The 19,152-nt window shown below is 41.9% G+C and overlaps 1 protein-coding gene across 3 annotated transcripts in view; it reads right to left on the bottom strand.

Annotated features, from left to right (window-relative positions):
* lrrk1 (leucine-rich repeat kinase 1) overlaps positions 1-18,351 on the bottom strand; it is an 87,826-nt gene extending 69,475 nt beyond the window's left edge. The window contains exons 1-6 of one of the 3 annotated variants that reach the window (XM_085409647.1): positions 18,188-18,351; positions 15,946-16,045; positions 10,572-10,762; positions 4,173-4,344; positions 2,448-2,627; positions 118-254 (exon numbers count right to left, since the gene is read on the bottom strand). In XM_085409647.1, the coding sequence (XP_085265773.1) occupies positions 118-254; positions 2,448-2,627; positions 4,173-4,344; positions 10,572-10,762; positions 15,946-16,015 (750 nt within the window). In that variant the 5' untranslated portion in view covers positions 16,016-16,045; positions 18,188-18,351. Of the gene's footprint in view, positions 1-117; positions 255-1,203; positions 1,520-2,447; positions 2,628-4,172; positions 4,345-10,571; positions 10,763-10,963; positions 11,150-15,945; positions 16,046-18,187 lie in introns of those variants that run through there. The other 2 variants (XM_085409656.1, XM_085409665.1) reach the window with 2 other exon arrangements.
* Between the last annotated feature and the right edge of the window lie 801 nt (positions 18,352-19,152).

Raw genomic sequence — 19,152 nt, 5'->3', positions numbered from 1 at the left:
AGATATCTGACAGGACATGAAGACCAAACATGGAGATAAGAAAAAAGAAATAAAAATGTGATCAACAACAGTAATCTCCTTTAACAGCCATGCATTCACTGGATAAGCAGCACGGACCTTGTCTCCTTCTGCCTCGTATGTTTCCTGCAGTTTCAGTCTGAGAATACGTTTGCTGAAGGCTGGATGGTCCATAAGGGTGTATGAAGAGAACCCTGCTCCGTTTTGCAGCAGGAAGAGAGCGATCTCCTCATTATCTACAAAACAAAACACAGTCTTTACTTCATATGGACATGTTGTCCAAACACATAGTCCTTAGAAAAACTAAGCACACCCAGCTTTCTAAATTGAACCCTCACATCACTGTGGAGGAAGTCTAGCCTGCTCTTCTTTACAGCATTACTTCAGGCTTGATCTGTTGCAGATTAGCTGGTGTGTGGGACACCTGTTGGGTACTCGGCTCCACATTTGACTCTGAAGTACTTTGGTATACAGGGGAGTTAATTGCATAGTCTGAAGTCAATTTGCTGTGAATTGTGTTAACTCACAGCTGTATGCTCCAGACAAACTGCCAAGGTTTGTGCACGTGGGTTTTGATTATCGATTAAAATCGATTCTGGCTTGGACAACGTGATATCGATTAATTAAAAATGGTAAATGGCCTGTATTTGTATAGCGCTTTACTCGTCCCTAAGGACCCCAAAGTGCTTTACACATCCTGTCATCCACCCATTCACACACTGGTGATGGCAGCTACATTGTAGCCACAGCCACGCTGGGGCGCACTGACAGAGGCGAGGCTGCCGGACACTGGCGCCACCGGGCCCTCTGACCAAATCCTGAATCGATTTTTGAATATAAATTTATTTTGCCCAAAACACCAGAATCTCAGGTTAAACCTCACAAAATTCCTACAACCACCAAACATCTAAAACAGTAAATGAGAGCAGGAACACGGATTCTGCACAAAGGGTTAAACACAAAACGTGGTCCACGCATCCGGATCAGCGAGATGCCGCTAGGGCTGTTCGATTTTGCATAAAATGAGAATCACGATTTTTTGGCTTAGAATTGAGATCACGATTCTCTCAGATTTTCTTTTCCAGTATAAATATTTATCGCACTTATTAACTGCACATCAACTTCGTAACAGTTGAGACTGAACATAAAAACAATAAATAAACATAAAAACAACAAATATCTCACGTTTTGTTGTTGCCGCAAAATGTTGTCCTGCTTGAAATTCTGTCTCCACCGTTGCTCGACGCTGCGTGTACAGAGCAGGTAGTGCAACAATAGAAAAATAGTTGCGGGACGGCACTGTGTAGCGTTTGTCTAGGGTGTTGATCGTTTTCCTAAATCCCTCGTTTTGCAGTGTTGATGGAGCCATATCTTTGGTCAGGTGATAAGTGATAGCCTCCGTAATGTCTTTGTGCCTGCGGGAGTTCGACGGGTATAGGAAAGTGCTGTATAAGGTTCCCGTTATTGATGTTTGGGTGGTTGACCGGGACGGATTTTCTCCTGTCACTTTCTCGTCATCCCTGACGTGCTCTACGTGGTTTTTTTCCTGCTAATTTTAGCATCACACGGCACAGCTTCTGTATCACGTGGTATAAGGCTCCGCCCTCGTCATTTGTTGAGCAGGAAGAGTGAGCGCTTGTTTTCATGCAGAGTACGTCCCGGATCAAAATGCGGTACAATCGTCGTCTTTTTTTATTTTATTTTTTTAATCGTTGTCATTTGGAAATGAGATCGCACATAAGTATGAATCGAGATCGCGGTTTTCTAACGATTAATCGTGCAGCCCTAGATGCCGCCTTTCTCACCCGATGGCACGACGTGGACACGCCGTGGAGGCTGAAAGCTGACAGCTCACTGATTGTTGGCGCTTTGTGTTTACGTCCTTTTTGCGCTGATTCTGAAGCTACAGGTTTGATCTCTCTCCAAACAACACCGACTGAACCAGCAGCCACAGACGATCCAAACAACGCTTCACATAAACATCGTCACGATTTTCCTCTTACTTCCACCACGATAAAAATCACACTTCATGTAGAGCTCTCGAGCTCTCTCTCTCTCTCTCTCTAATTGAGAATCAAAACCCACCCCTACTTGTTACCCAGCAGTCTACGGTGTCGGCCGCTGGTTTTTTTGTTTGTTACTTTTTTTACTTACTTCCGACAAGAAAGCCTCATTTCTGCTGTTCAATACTGAACAAATTTAAACTTTTTAAAATTATGCAAAATTGTAAAATGTTTCTGACTGTCTGAGGCAAAATTTCCTCGATTCAAATCGAATCGTGGATCGAATCGAGTCAGGACCTTGTGACCTCGTGCTATATAAATAAAATTGTCACTATCATCATTTACCAGGATGAAAACATTTTCTTCTATTTTGAATTTGTGATTTGTTCTATTGCTTTCTAGACTCTTGTGTGAGTATATCCTTACTTGCTTGTGAAGCAGCATACAGTGGCAGGCCAGTGATGACAGCAAATTCATCGCTATGGATTGCACAGTCCTTGGCGTCAGCATCATAGCTCTGGACCAGCAGACGAACCACATCGAGGTGACCCTCCTGGCAAGATGTGGCCAGCATCGAGTTGAGCAAATCTTTCCTCAGGCATGGACCTACCAAGAGCGGAGTAGTCAGAACAGGATTGTTTGCCAGTGATTTGTTACTTATTTGTTTTTGAAAAGTTGATGAAATCAAAAATAATAAATAGGCTCCCAGTTTAAACAGGTTTGTACTGCTAAATCATGTGCCATGGCGAATGCAGATGCTCTACTGTTGCCTTTTCTGTTCAAGACAACCTTAATAACCCCACCATGGTCCCACCAGTTACTTTATCAGGTTTACAGTCCCCGCCCATCTCTTCTTTCCACTACAAACACAGTGTCGCTGAAAGATGGCGCTTTCTTCACAAAAACCTTGAATTAAATAGTTACTTATGAATGTGACCAAGTGCTTTTTGCAGTGTTCAGATTTCTCAGCATTACTGCAGGGTTACAATATAAAGCGCCTTGAGGCGACTGTATATATATGAATGAAGCTAAACTGAACTGAACTTAAAAACATAAACAATTCTTCCTTCATCCATTTCAATCTAATCAAATAAATTGAAACAATTAAAAAGAAAATGACATTTTTTCCCACAAACGTCCTCAAAGGTAAAGCTTCATGTCTCATTAGATGCTGAAAACACGTTCGATAGAGTAGGACCATCTTTTCCGTGCTCGAGAGAAATTCAGCCTCGAAAAGAAATTCATAGCCTGGATGAGCCTACTTTATTCTTCATCACTTGCATCAGTTAGATCCACTACCAATCACTGAGACTTTTATCTCCTGCAATCGCTAATGAAACTTTAGCTATTGTGCTCCGATGTAATCCTCAAATCTGCAGGTGTGGTGAGGAATGGCTTCGAGCGGAGAATGTTTGTAAGCTGATGATTTGCTTTTCTATGTTTCTTGGCCTGATTAATACCAAAAGTCCTCTCGGTCCTTAATTTGTTTGTTACGTCCCTCTGCAGCCCCTAATCTCCTCCATGTTTTCAGCTGGTGCTAATTGGCCACACCTGGTCAGGTGTGGATAACAGCATACCTGAGGCAGGCTTCCAGGGAGCTCACCTGTCTTTGCCTTGATGGCAGCAGCCATTTTAGCCAACCTGGTATTCAACTTTAAGAAAAACACCTCTTCTCACTAACACTCTGGTATTCATCTTTTTTTTTAATGCTACGGCTTTTGAGCACATCGTTCAATTCAATCTCTGGCTACAAACTGAACTTGTCCAATCAATGCTGCAGCTTGCAACTCCCCATTTTTCTTTTACTCATAAGGTAATCTATTATTAGTCCATTAATCTGCTGAAGATAATCTTGAGTTACTTGCTGGGGGAGCAGGTTTATGGCAGGGTCAGGCTTCTTTTACATGTATAGCTACTTTGACCTACAAGTTGTTTGTACGTGGTAATAACTCTGTAACCGTACTGTTTGCTGTGATGTGTAAATCTGAAAGGTTGTCCATGCACTTGCCATGGTCCTGTTAAGGACCAAGTGGCCAACATTTCGCTGTTGGTGGTCATTCATTTTATAATGAATAATTAATACCAAAATAATACATAGGGAATCTATATATCCACATAGGATGAAAGTTGGACTGTATGCTGTACTCCTACCGGGAACATGGTCCAGTAGCTCCTTGACCAAGTCGGTGTGGCCATAGTGCGCTGCCAAAACAGCAGGGTTGCTGTTAGATGGCTCCAGAGGCACAGGGATGCAAGCCTCTTTGAGGAGGTAACACACACTCTGTCGATCACCATACTGAGTGGCCACACACAGGAGACGTACCTGTAAATTAAAACAAAAATGAGGAAAAAAAGGATATCTTCACTTATATATTCACTTACGCTAACATAGGAGATCAGGATAAACAGACACATGAAGGAACTTGCCAAGTTAACCCAAAGTTCCCTGTGTTCAAGTGTCAGGGCAACACGGACAGGGGTTTCATGGATCACATGACTTTTCTTTCACAGATAATTATCAGTGTGAGTGCTGACTACATAGCTGTTATCAAACCGGGATAAAAATCTCTAAAGATTGCTAAAACATTCCAGTAAAATGCAACGCTTGTTAAAAGGACAAGATGAATTAGGGAACACAAACATTTTATTTCCAGTTTATAGTTTTATCATCGAGTGTGCCCTCAGTGCTGCTGTTTATTTCTAAAGGTGGCAACTGCCCCGTTACAGCTCTGAGACTTTCAACTGGACACATTTAAACATTAGAGCTCCCACAGCCTAAAAAACGAGACGTGGAAATTAGATGTGATTATATGTCACCAACTGACAGTGACGGGAATGACGGCGTTACAAGTAACAGTGTTACTTTTTTCAGTCAAGAGTAATCTAACTAATTACTATTTCTATCGTTACAACGCCGTTACCGTTAACAAGAAAATGCGGTTGTGTTACTATTTTTCAACAAACAGACAGTTGAAGCCCTCTTCAGCTTACTGCATCTTATATCAGTTGCACGGAAGCAGCTGTAAGTAATCTGGGCGCTACAGCTTTAAGCAGCTGCGCGCTCCCGCGGACGGCGATCACTTTTTGGCACAACACCTGGAGCTCAGGGGGCAAAAGAAGAATAAAGTAGTCGTGGTAAGCCAATCACATGACCACTTCAAGATGACAAAGCAACAATGTGACATATACCAGTTGATAAATTGTGTTGATAGGCCACGCAAAACCCGAGTCATGATAAACAATATATACGCCTGTTTGTTCCTGAATAGTTTCATCACGTACTGTCTAAGGACAGCGCAGCGAGCGCTCTCAGCTTATGAACAAAAACAGCCCCTTTGGTTTGTTGGGAAAATGCACCATGTCGACCAATCCAAACAAATGATCTGGCAACATGACATTTGGTTTTAGGAGTGAGGAGGGAGGGAGGGAGGGGGGGGGGGGGGGGGGGAGTGAGGAGAGAGAGAGAGAGAGAGAGAGACTGCTGTCTGCAGTATCAGGCTGTGATGTTCTCCCTTATAGTGGCACAAATAATTTGAATGTAGAACACCTGATTGTTATGTAAACAGTTTGAAATGGTTATAAAAAAGCTAAATGGCTGCAAATAACTTTGTTGTTTGCAAAACTTGTGCGTATGATTTGTAGAGGAAACTACAGGAAACATCAAAAGTAGTGAAAACTGGACCTCAGAGGGTTAAACTTTTTTTTTTTTTTTTTTAAAGTAACAATAGTTACTTTTCAAGTAATTAATTACTTTTGGAATCTTGTAACTCAGTTACTAACTCAGTTACTTTTTCTAAGTAGTAACTAGTAACTATAATTAGTTACTTTTTCAAAGTAACTTGCCCAACACTGCTAACTGAACAGATAACCTTGGTGTCAGACATTTCCATAACAATTAGACTTTTAATGAGTTCACTGAATTGTTCTTTTTCCAAGATGGAATGATTGCACACCATACATCTTTTATAACGTTCAAAAACAAAAGACAAAAAGAAAACAAATGAAAAAAGAATGTATATACAAGTTAGAATTTCATTTCTATAAGCCACACAAGGTCAAAAGTAGATATACAGACTCAAATAAACACTACCACACAGAAGGTTGGACATTCAGTGGTTTTTCTCTTTTTACTACTTTATACATTGTAGATACAAACTGAAGACATAAAAAATATGGAATTATGTAGCAAAGAAAAAGTTGATAAATAACTTCAAATAGATTCATCAAAGACTCACCACTGCTGAGGATCAATGCTGAGGCATCAGCCTTAGAAACCACAAGTTAACTGCACCTCAGATTAGAGCCCAGATAAATGCCACACAGTAGCAGATACATCTCTACATCTCTACATCAACTGTTCAGAGGAGACTGTGTGAATCAGGCCTTTATGGTCACATAGCTGCTAAGAAACTTCAACTAAGGAAAAGCAACAAGCAGAAGAGATTTGTTTGGACCAAGAAACACAAGGAATGGACTTTAGACCAGTGGAAATCTGTGCTTTGGTCTGATGAGTCCAAATTTGGGATCTCTGATTCCACCTGCTGTGTCTTTGTGGGAAGCAGAAAAGCTGCATGGTACATACACAGTTCCCATCGTGAAGCATGGAGGAGGTGGTGTGATGGTGCTTTGCTGGCGACACTGTTGGGGATCTGGTTTGCATTTAGTTGGACCATCATTTATTTTTCAACAGCATAAATGACCCCAAACACACCTCCAGGGCTGTTTGACCAAGAAGGAGAGTGATAAGTGCTGCACCAGACGGCCTGGCCTCCACAGTCAGCAGACCTAAACCCAATCAAGATTGTTTGAGGTGAACCGCAGAGTGAAGGCAAAAGGGCCAACAAGTGCTCAGCATCTCTGGGAACTCTTTCAAGACTGTCAGAAAAAAATCTCAGGTGATAACCTCACGAAGCTCATGGAGAGAATGCGAAGAGCAAAGGGTGGCTATTTTGAAGAATCTAAAATATAAAACATGTTTGGAGTTACATCACACTTTTTGTTTACTACGTAATTATAATTCATGGCTGCCTTTCCTCATAACAGCCATCCTTCAAGATTCTCTCCATTTAAAGCAATGCATTATCAGGGATTGTAACATCTAGTCCTTTTACTGAATCATAATTACCATATATCTGCAGGATAAGCAGATGCCAACTTACATTGTCCACCGAGGTCGCCAAACTTCTGCAGAGTCAATCGCTACAGACTTCCAATCTTCATGTGGCCTTCAGATAAGGTCAACAACAGTGCATAAAGAACTTCATGGAATGGGCTTCCATAGACGAGCACCTGGATCCAAGGCTTACATCACCCAGTGCAACGCAAAGCATCAGATGCAGTGATGTAAAACACTCCCCCACTGGACTCTAGAGCAGTGGAAAAGTACTCTCTAGAGGTAATCATGTTTTTCGGTCTGCAAGCAATTGGATGTATATGGGTTTGGCGGTTGCCAGGAGAACAATAAAGAGTGGGCTGACATCATATTAAACCTTATGCAAGGAATGAGAATGGGATGTCACTCAAGTTCATGTGTGTGAAAGCAGATAAGCATACGTTTCTGATAATATAGTGCATGTTTGGAAAGTTAAGTGGGGTTTCTCTCACCCCAACCGGCTGCGGCAGATGGCCCCGCCCCTCCCTGAGCCTGGTTCTGTTGGAGGTTTCTTCCTGTTAAAAGGGAGTTTTTCCTTCCCACTGTTGCCAAAGTGCTGCTCATAGGGGGTCATATGATTGTTGGTTTTTTTCTCTGAATGTATTATTGTAGGGTCGACCTTACAATATAAAGCGCCTTGAGGAGACTGTTGTTGTGATTTGGCGCTGTATAAATACAACTGAACTGAATGGAAAGTCCTTAATGTAATAATTAGCAAATCCTCAAAATGCATCCAGCCTAAAGATGGCACGTGGAAAAATTCCATGAAAAACATTAGACAGGCTTGGATAAAGAATAAAAGAGCTGAGGTCCTTAGTCCTAAAGAACATATCCAACTAATGGAACCAAAATCAGCATTCTGTACTCAATGAGCTTTATATTTAAATCCAATAAGACTCATTCACATGCCTCACAGGTGGAGCATAGTCAACTAGAATCAGACAGGGGGTCTCAATCAGACACAAACAAGCACATTAAAACTTAACAAATGTTTTCTAAACACATAAATTGATATCAATTGGGGTTTTGTTTACTCAAACATAATATTTCTCTATAGCAGATGGTGAGAGATAGCAGGATAGCACAGATTTTTGTGAAACTGATGTTTATCCATTTGCAGTTATATTATAACACCCCCCAGTGGGCTTGTTACTGGGTGTAATAAGTAACCTGTGCATAATAGCTTAACTTTTAGGTGTGTTGTGTCAATATCTTATGCCAAGTCCTTTAATTTTATTATGATTACACCTTAGTTGCTTAGATTGTGTTGGATTCACCTTCGTCTTAGTGACGCTGTGACACACCATGAGTAAAACAGGTTGCTGCCTTGATGACAGTCGTCCTCTTAGTAAATAGACCAGATATCATTTTGAAATATAAATTGATGTGCATCTCCATCCATTCACACCTATAAATAGATTTTTGGTTTTTCAAGCTTGGCGACTGTGCCACAAAATAACGTTTTTATTTTTTCCGCCTCCAGATACCCTGCTATACTTGCACAGAGTTTCACAACATTACCACGTCATAACGTTATAATAAAATAAAATTGTGAAACCTCTCTCCAGTTATGAATCTCTGTCTTAGTGCAATGGCAAGTATATTTCCTGTTTCACCTGTTCCTGTCGTTGCTGGAACAGAGAACAACAACCACCATTGTTAGCAGTCTCTGACTGACATGTCTCGTTATTTGTCACTTGTAGTACAGGTGAGACATATAATTATAATTATGAGTTTTGTAGATATTCCATTATAACTACCATAGACGCCAAATGAAACTGGAAACTGTTACATTTGCTCTGACAGAATGTGTCTGGCCCTCCCCCACGTATTTCCAAACTTCTTTGCCCTAGCCATGCACTCCGCCTTTGTAAACATATGCGAAAAAGTGGGTCCATGTCTAAGCAGCTTCTATAGAAGTGCAGGTGGCCTTGTGCTTCTGTCCATATAGTGCATTTCATTCATTACCTAAACCAACTCAAAATTATTGCTGTCGCCAGTCACAATGAAAGCAATATCCCCAAGAAATAAGAAAAAAAAATCCATTAAAGACCAAACACAAGACTTCAAAAATTCATCTGGAAATTTCATTACAATATACCTGTAACGCTTCTCAGTCATCCAGGTCATGGTGATCCAAGAAGCTTGGAAAAAAGTGACGGGACTTCTATACATTTCTTGAAGATGTTTCACTTCGCTTAAAGAATTAAAGAAAGTCAGTCGCTTTTCTTTCCAAGCTCCTTAGGTAACACACCTGCCCCCAAGGCAGGTGTGTTACCCAGAGGTATGTGGGTGTGGCAAATGAAGTAGTGTGTGTTACTTTAATGAAGTAGTGATCAGGGTGAGGGTGCATTGTTAAGTAGTCCCACAGCGTGGGGAAAGAAACTACTGTCATGCTGTGAGGTGTTGCTTCTGATGGGCAGCTTTCCACCAGAGGGGAGTGTCACAAACAGTTCATGACCAGGGTGTGAGGGGTCGGCAGCAATCCTCCTTGCACTTCTTAGTGTGTTGGTGGTGTACAGATCTTGTAGGCAAGGCAGGTTGCACCCAATCACCTTCTCAGCAGAGCAGATGACATGCTACTGTCTGCCTTTGTCCTTGGTAGAGGCAACAGCATGCCAGATGGTGACAGAGGAGGATAGATTCACTGATGGAGAAGTAAAACTGCACCATTAATGACTTTGGCAGTTTTTGTTTATTTTTGCCAGCTGGTGCAGGAAGCACATTCTCTGCTTTGATATCCCTCTGCTGGGATATGATAGTTCCCAGGAATTAGGAGGAGTTCCTGGGCTAGTAGTTGTTTTACTGCCTGCCCATTTCCAGAGAGAAACAGAGTCACGAGCTGAAAACTGCTGTTGTAGCAGTTGAATACTGAATAACTATGGCCTTGGATATGGATTGTAGCAAAGGGTCTCAACACTTAACGCTCCAATGTGTAATGGACGCAACCGCCTAATGAAGCTAACTGAACCACGTCCACAAAAGGCAGAGAAGCGACCCTGAGGCCACCAAAGTGGAAGCCATTCACTACTTGACTCAGCATGTAATTAATTTGTGTGAATGTCTTTAATATACTGCTTAGAGATGGTGGTGACCAATGACTGCAGAAAACAGTCATTGGTGGTGGCGCTCAAAGTGGAATGGCTAAATTCTTATCAGTCCCTAATGTGTATATACAAATACTCGTATTTGATTTTTTTTTACTCTATAAAGAATTTTCAGTACTTTACAATAACAGTCAATTTTAATTTATAATTGCATTCATAAATTATTTATTATAAATTATATTTATTTGTAATTTAGGCACATACTTACCAGCGTACCACTGTAACACTAGATCCAAACTTGCATAAGAGATTTTATATTTATAGCCTACACAGCAGTGTAGTGATACTTACCCCATCAATGCGCGGTGTCCCAGCACTGCACACCACACAGCATGCTTGTTGAATCAGCTCCCTGGCAACGTCCTCCTCTCCATCTTCATATGCTGCCTGGATGTTTTTAAAAGTGGGGTGAGTTAGCAGTGTGGAACAGGGCCCAGTATCCTCCACCAATGACACCTTTGCTCCCATATCCTCCCCAGGGCCTGTCAGGAAACAGGACAGTCAAAAAATGAAAAGAGAAAAAATAAAGTGCATTTGTAACTAGGATCTGGACTTTACAGAGGCCTGTGGCCGGTTAAACACTGTATTACTGTAACCCTGTTATTAGCATGCACCCAGAACTGGGTCATCTTATTTAAAGAGTACGCTCATGGTATGAGCTAAAGGGGTTTTGTGTCTCTCACCGACAGACCACAGTACGTCAGGCTGAAGGACATCACGTCTGACACTGTGGTCAGCAGCACAGGAGCACCACAGGGAACTGTGCTGTCCCCTCTTCTCTTCACCCTGTACACCTCTGACTTCTGCTACAACTCTGAATTATGCCACATTCAGAAGTTTGCAGACGACACAGCCATCATGGGGTGTATCTGGGATGATCAGGAAGAGGAGTACAGAAGTCTGGTGAGGAACTTTGTCGCATGGAGTCACACAAACCACCTGCAACACCTCAAAGACTAAGGAACTGGTTGTGGACTTCGGGAGGTCTAGAGCAGGTCCACTGCCGGTTCAGATAGAGGGGGAGGAGGTGGAGGTGGTCAACAAGTACAAGTACCTCGGGCTGTGGGTGGACAATAAACTGGACTGGTCATGCAACACAGAGCACCTGTATAAAAAAGCCCAAAGCCGACTGTACTTCCTCAGGAGGCTGAGGTCTTTTAACATCTGCAGGAAGCTCCTGAGGATGTTTTACCAGTCGGTGGTTGCTGGAGTACTTTTCTATGCTGTGGTGTGCTGGGGGAGCAGCACAGCAAAGAGGGACTCATCCAGGCTGGAGAAACTGATCAGGAGGGCTAGCTCTGTGGTCGGCATGAAGCTGGACACTCTGGTGACAGTGGCAGAGAAAAGGACACTAAAGAAACTGATGGACATTATGGACAATGCTGGGCATCCTCTGCACACGGCCATTAACAACCAGAAGAGTCTGTTCAGTGACAGGTTGCTTCTCCCCAAGACAAGAACTAACAGACTTAAAAACTCCTTTGTCCCACACGCCATCAGACTGTTTAACTCCTCTCTGGAGGGGAGAGGGAGGGGAAACAGGAGGACAAAGGAGGGGGGAACAACTAAGCTGTAGTGCCTCTTCACCTCACTGTACAATACCTTTTGTGCAATACTTTTTGTAAATAGTCAACAGTGCAATAGACTCAATACTTGAAATGTGCAATTCACTTGTATTTTTATTCCTATTTATCCCCTTCGTATATTTTATTTATATTGTCTCTGTGTGTATATATATATATATATATATATATATATATAAAAAAAATATTCTGTAACTTCTGTCGGTGCTGTGCTTTTTTGGAAATCGAATTTCCCAGAGGAACCCACCCGAGGGATTAATAAAGTTCTATCTAATCTAATCTAAAGCACAACAAAGATTGTCTCTGATGGCAGATGTTAAGAAGCACTTTTTACTGTACTTCTATACATCATTAAAAAAACATTACTATTTAAAAATGGGGAAAAAACCCAAACACTAATATTCTCGTATCAATGTCAACATTCAAGATTCCACTCAGATTTTTATTATTTAAAGAAAAAAGAAATGCATGCTGTTAATTCTGGAGTTGCACAGGGAACTCAAATGCCTGTGCAGGTTCTCATCCAGGTCGTGGTAACCCAAGGAGCTTGGGAAGAAAAGCAACCAGGCTTCTTGTTCTTTAAGTTTCTTGAAGACATTGAAAAGCTTCTTCTGTTTTAAGACCAAATGGTGGACAGTTCGAGGTATTTCCAGGCACCTTAACATCCACTCACATCTTGCGTCAGTTGATCTCAATGGGTCACATGACAGGCTGAGGCAATGGTTTCACCTGAAACTTCTGCTAATAATGACCCACATGCTTTTCACACCTTATAAGACAATGTTCTGCTTCTAAATTCAGAAAAAACAGATTATTGTACTCGGCCTAAAAAACGGACAATTATGGTATCCAACCAGATACTTCCTCTGGGTGGCATAAACTTGGCCTCCACGAACACTGTCAGGAATCTTTGAATTGGTTTTGACCAGGATGTGTCCTTCAATGTGTATTTTAAAAAAATATTTAATACTACTTTTTTCCACTTGCACATTTGCATGCCAAGTATCATTGGCCAAGATACAAACCGCGAGTTGGTCTCTGATGCATCCATAGAGAAATACCCCTCAAAACCATTACAAATGCATATTATATGATCTACAAGTGTAAACAAAGATTGACAAATTTGTACAGTGAATTAGCCTAAGGAGCTTGGAAAGAAAAGTTTCTGGACTTCTTTAAGTTTCTTGAAGGCGTTTCATTTCTCATCCCAGAAGCTTCTTCAGTTCTAAGACCAAATGGTGGAAACTCCCAAATTTAAGGCTTTTTAGGAGTGATCCTAAGAGGGTCCTGGACCCCCAATTGATCCTCTGCCTAATCACACGAGCCAAAGTGTGAAAACGGGTGTGGGTCACAATCACCCAAGGTTTCAGGTGAACCCATTGTGAGACCTTGCCCCAGCCTATCATCTGACTTACTGATCAAATGACCCAAGATATGAGTGGGCATTAGGCGTTGTGTGTTGTGCCATGTGTTTATGAAGTGGCTGTTTGGTCTGAGCATTCCTCGCTGCACTGTACAGCATACACTTGTTGTTACGTTTGTTTTTGGGAGTGTTTTTCTTTCGGATGAACCAATTTCTATCTCAGTGTGTGGCTGAGTCTGAAGTACACTGGGATGTTGTGCTTGGAAAAGACTCATGAGTTTCTCTAACAAACCTGGTACATAAGGGATGACAATATTGTTCTGCTTGTCTTAATGTAGCCAAAAACTGGAAATGAAAACAAAACTTAAAAGTGAAAAAGAGAATTTTATTTATAACTTTAATGAGCCCGTAGCATTTCACAGTTCTCTACTTGACGACATTTGGGCCAAAAAAATTAAGCTCGCATATGTGTGCCAAAATCCACAGTTCAAGGTATAGTCGCCTGAGGCTGGATCCAAAAACAAGTCAGATCACCATGTTAAAGTGCCCACCGAACAGCAACTACAAGTTATGATTACAGTTTCTAAGCTGTAAAAAAGAAGAAGAAAAATGGCAACCATCAGAGCTGCCCCCTATTAGATTTCAAAGTCCCATGTCGCTGTGTTATCAAATTATTCAATTCACAAGATTTTCAGAAAACTTGACCTCTGACCATGAGGTTGAGGTCACTTAGATTCGAGCTCATCCAAGATCTTTTTAATTAGATTCACCTATGGTGTCAATTTACTGTTTCCTTGTACTCTGGTAATCACATTCACAAACTCAGACATCTATACCACCCGCTTGCTCCGTGGGTTGATGACAATAAACCATCTGCATCTACAGCTGAGGGGAAAAATTTATAGTCAAAAAGCTGTTTTGGACGATAGCTTCCATAATCAAGACAAGTTCCCAGAGCACAAGAGCCCAAAGAGGATGACTGCAGAGGCAATCGCACCACCCACCAAGAGAAGAGCTGAGAGGCCCAGGAGGGGTCACCCAGGCCCCAGCAAACAGCTGCTGGGAGGGAGCCAATACACACCCGGGCACCCAGACACAGAACCACCAATGCACCAGTGGGCGGGGGCATCAACCAGGGAGTGTTATTGGGTGGGGGATTTTTAGTGCAACTGGGAAACTGGGCTGTAATGAAGGTGTGATGTACTTCCCTAAAAATGCTACCATATAAGACAGAACAATTTAGAGCCATTGCCAAAATTCTGGAAATTAGCCACCTGAACAGCAGTGTTACTCCACAAAAGTAAATTATTACACATGTTTTCTGACTTTTCTTCATGCAGTCTATTACTCAATTACTTGCTGGCGAAAGTAATTTGTTACACCACTCTCTCGTTACTCTGAAAAATCAACTAAAACGCATTGTCACATATTTACCAGCCTATAAAACAAATCTTTTGTTACAGTTGCACACATCAACACAAATCTCTATCCTAGTAAGGACAGATATGCAATCTTTCCTTCAGTTTTTTTGTTTGTTTTTTTACACTCATATGAACAGAGAACCTGTAAAACACAAAGCAAGCATGCATATCAGCCCAAAGATACTTTAAAGCGACCGCCACAGTGATTCTACTTCAGAACCATGAACAAGTAGAAATAGGCTTTAACCCTGGCTGCTCCTCACTGCTTGTGTTACCTGTTGAAGATCAGGCTCTGGCTGATGAATGTTTTATTTTTTGTGAGTAGGAGTAGCGCACTACTGTGATCAATGAACTTCCTCAGGGATTAATAAAGTTTGTTTAATCATTTCTTTTCTGTGTGCCCGGCACACATGTAGCTGAAGAAGCTTTGTAACTGTAATGTGCAGGACTGTGTTACATTATTGGGTGAGATTCCTTTGTGATAAGGAAAACCTGCCCAGATTGATGGGTTCCTAACTTATATATTATTATGTCTGTGAAGGTTCTCAGTCATCCAGGTCATCGTAGTCAAAGGAGCTTGCAAAGAAAAGCGTCTGGACTTCTTTAAGTTGCTTGAAGACGTTTCACCTCTCATCCGAGAAGCTGCTTCAGTTCTAAGGTCAAATAGTGGAGAGTCTTCAAGCAACTTAAAGAAGTCCAGACGCTTTTCTTTGCAAGCTCCTTTGACTATATATTATTATGCAAGTTTATAAAGTTTAAGCAAAATGTCTTTTTTTTTTTCTTCTTCTTCTTCTTTTTTTTTAACGCTAAATTAATTTGAATGTCTGTCGTATTATAGTCAGGAAGTCAAAAGATACAAACACATTAGGTTCCTCGTTACAGTGGGGAAAAAAAGAGTAATCAAATTGACTACAAACCAGTTTACAATGTTCCACTGTTCTCCTACCTAATCCCACGTCATCTATTATCATTTGCCACACACTGCAGAGTGAAACATGCTGTATTTGGCAGGAAGAAAATCTAGAAGATGCTTACATGTGTTAAGCGAGATGTCAGGGTGCACAGTTTACTTCACATACAAATGGCAAAAAATAACACTTTTGAAACCATCATAGTTTCAGTTCTTCTTTTTCTAAAAGAAAGAAGTGCTGCTGCCACTTCACACATAGCTACATTTCAGTTTGCAGTAACGTCCTTTCTCAACCTGCCTCATGAGGCCACGACTGCATCAAGAAAACCAAGCAAACCAGCCATGTACATAAGAGAGACACACATAAGATGCTGGGAAGGTTACTTACTGCTTTTTTGCTCCATGTTGCTGGGAATGTCTCCAGAGTCCCGGTGAAGACCAACAGACCAGTAGGACATTCTTCTTGGAGCTACTAGTTAGGTTAACCACTGTTAAAGGAAAGAGGAGGCCTAAATATACCTGTCAGCCTGCACACAGACAAGGTTGCTGTGATGTAGAACAAACACATACTCTTTGAATTCATTAAAAAAGGTCATTCTACCAGTTGATTAGGCACAATTAGCTGTGCAGCCCGAATAATACAAAACAACAACTAAGTGTGCTAAAAGATCAAAATCAAAGAACAGACTTTCAGGTTGAATTCAAAGTATTGAACAAAGGCATTGCATGAAATGTTTAGTATTTGGAGAAATTGTGAAGCGCAGGCCACAATTTAACAAAAATCTTATTGGCCCATTTAACAGAATACATAAAATCATTAAATATGGATTGTTTTTAATACTTGGATGAAAGTCCTTAGTCCTCATAACTATCTAAAGTATAAACTCCCTTGAGATGCTCTGCCAGGCTTATACTACAGTTATCTTCTGTTGGAGCGACCGGGGCTCAGGGGGTTGGGAATCGCATCTGTAACCGGTTCGATCCCCGGGCTCTCTGTCCTGGTCGTTGTGTCCTTGGGCAAGACACTTTACCCTTCTGCCTACAGGTGATGGCCAGAGGGGCCGATGGCGCGATATGGCAGCCTCGCTTCTGTCGGGGCAGCTGTGGCTACAACTGTAGCTGCCTCCACCAGTGTGTGAGAGTGAATGAATAGTGGCATTGTAAAGCGCTTTGGGTGCCATGAAAAGCGCTATATAAATGCAATCCATCATTATTGTTGTTGCTTGCGGTTCTCTCTGCCTTCAGTCAACACGCTGTCATCCATTTGCACATTGTAGCGTTGCCCTATACATTTGACATGATATGGCTAAATATGAGCAAGAAGTATGGTGCTGTAGGATTATCCTACTACTCCTACCAGGACTCACATCATCAATAACCACATGTGTTTGATGGGGGCACAGAGGTAGAGAGGATGCCAAGCTGCTGTGTCTGTGTTCCAATTCTGATCCCCAAGGATCCCCAGAAGGAACCGGTTTCATCTAACTAACAGCCAATAACCTGCCTCAGGACCACATGTAATGTCCTATCAGGCATCATAGTGCCTAAGATAAACAGACATATGGCTCACTACACGAGCAGAGCACTAAAAGGATGGTGATGTCGCGAACAACACTAGAGGCCAACTTCAAGCCAACAGCACAAGCTGCCAAGTGTGGGATTTACCAAGGAGATGTCCTGTCATCAGTACAGACAGATATATATCGTTACATCGAACAGCCCTATATCCTGATAAATATTTTGGTCATATCGCCCTGCTCTACCAACTACAGCAGTTGTTAATAGTCAAAACTGAGGAATCGCACAACCAGAAGACAACACTGCAGTAACACAGGACAGCTACAAGCACCTGGGAATCGCACAGGTAAATGGGAACCATGAAGAGACTACTAGGAAAGCGACAAACACCAAATACCTGCAGAGGGTCAGGCAATGTCCCGAGAAGTCGGATGATTGGGAAGGACAAGATCTGGGCAATCTACGCCTACACCCTACTGTTAGTCAGATACCCTGTTGGCCATAGGAAGCACAGACAAGGAAGCTCCTTACAGAGTTTCACCCCAAGTCCAGCACCTTGAGACTGTACAGTAAACGGAAAGGAGGAGACTGAGCACTAGTGGGAGTCATAACCAGTATCTAGCATGAAATACCAAACATCCAGGTGCGCATCTGGAAGATGGCCTATAACTGTGCTTAGTAAATACCTCAGGCAACAGAAAGCTGGAAGGACAGGCCCCTGCATGTGTTCCATGCTGCATTTTCTAGCGTTAGTCTGGAGTGCCAACATGAGGTATAACGACTGTGACTGTAGCCGCTGACAGTCCAAATGTCTGTGCATGTCTCTGCTGTGTGTAGCTGCGCAGCAATTTTTATACCCCTAGCCAACTTCTGAATAATATCGATAATAACAACAACAACAATGACTGCTGGAACACAAGGTGCTTTCATTTGTGGGACATGTCACAGAAAATGGGGCAGACTTTGAAAAACAGCTTTGTTACTTTTTTTTTTTTTTAACAGTAACTCTGTCAAAAAAAGAGTTAAAAAAACAAATCACGACAACTGAGTTAGTGGTTCCTGCTTACCACGAGACACAGCACGTCTTAGCACCGCATTAATATCCAACTTACCGCATGCCTGAAAGGTCCAGTGAGAGGCAGAGAGGGTTTTGCAGCGTTGCTGTATATACCAGCCGCGGATTACCTCACAACAATCTTTTACTGGACTTCCTGATTCCACGAAAAAACTTTCCACTCCGGACGAATTTTGAGCAGTCGGGTTGTTTAACACAGAGATTTCCGGTATTAATTTTCAAAATAATATGGATGCCTGGTGTGTTTTTCAAAATAAGGTCCAGAAGGGTTGTAAAGGCTTGTAGAAACGCTTTTGCCCATCAGAGTATGCTTGTAGCTCATAATTATAAAGCCTGGACGGTTTGCCACTTCATTTTACCCGTTAAAGTATGCTTGTAGGTAACATTCACAAAGATAGCATGGTTTGGCACTGACTTTTAGCGGTTCAAGTATGATTCTAGCTCATATTCACAAAGGTAGGATGGTTCGCCACTTAATTTCGTGTTGTGCGCATGCGCAAAAACAACGGTTAGGCTGGTTCCCCAGAACACCTGTTGAGGTCTGAAATTGGCATTTTCTTTTTCAGGGATTGTGCAGATTTGATAAGTGTTTTTTTGCGATCGTTGTTTTGTTGCATGATCCAGTTTTAACCTAAGCTTGGTCTCGTGGACTGATGGCCTCACACAGTGGTGTTTTTGATATGGGCGACACGGCGAGGTGCGCCTGCTGCTTGCCGCACAGGGAGGAGGGGCGAGGGATTCTCTGGCATTTAATAACCAGCTCGCAAAATAAAAGTAAATAAAAGAAAGCAACAACCACAAAAACAGAATACATTATGATATAGATTTATAATTTGCACCGATGTGTTTTCTAAATTCTGTCACACATATGCGAAAAGTGAGCCCTCAGTGCGCCTGCTTGCTGCCGATGCTGTGCTGCTGAGGTCTATCACACAACCTCTCGAAAGGGGAGGGGGCAGGGTGCTTCCAAATAGAGCACATTTCATTCATAATGTTGTCAGT

This window comes from Rhamphochromis longiceps, linkage group LG1 (assembly GCF_057381845.1).
Source record: "Rhamphochromis longiceps isolate RC_006_pf linkage group LG1, R_longiceps_female_GT1.1, whole genome shotgun sequence".
In the NCBI taxonomy this organism is placed as follows: domain Eukaryota; kingdom Metazoa; phylum Chordata; class Actinopteri; order Cichliformes; family Cichlidae; genus Rhamphochromis; species Rhamphochromis longiceps.
Note: the sequence above shows the minus strand (reverse complement) of the source record. Positions and strands in the feature narration are given on the sequence as shown.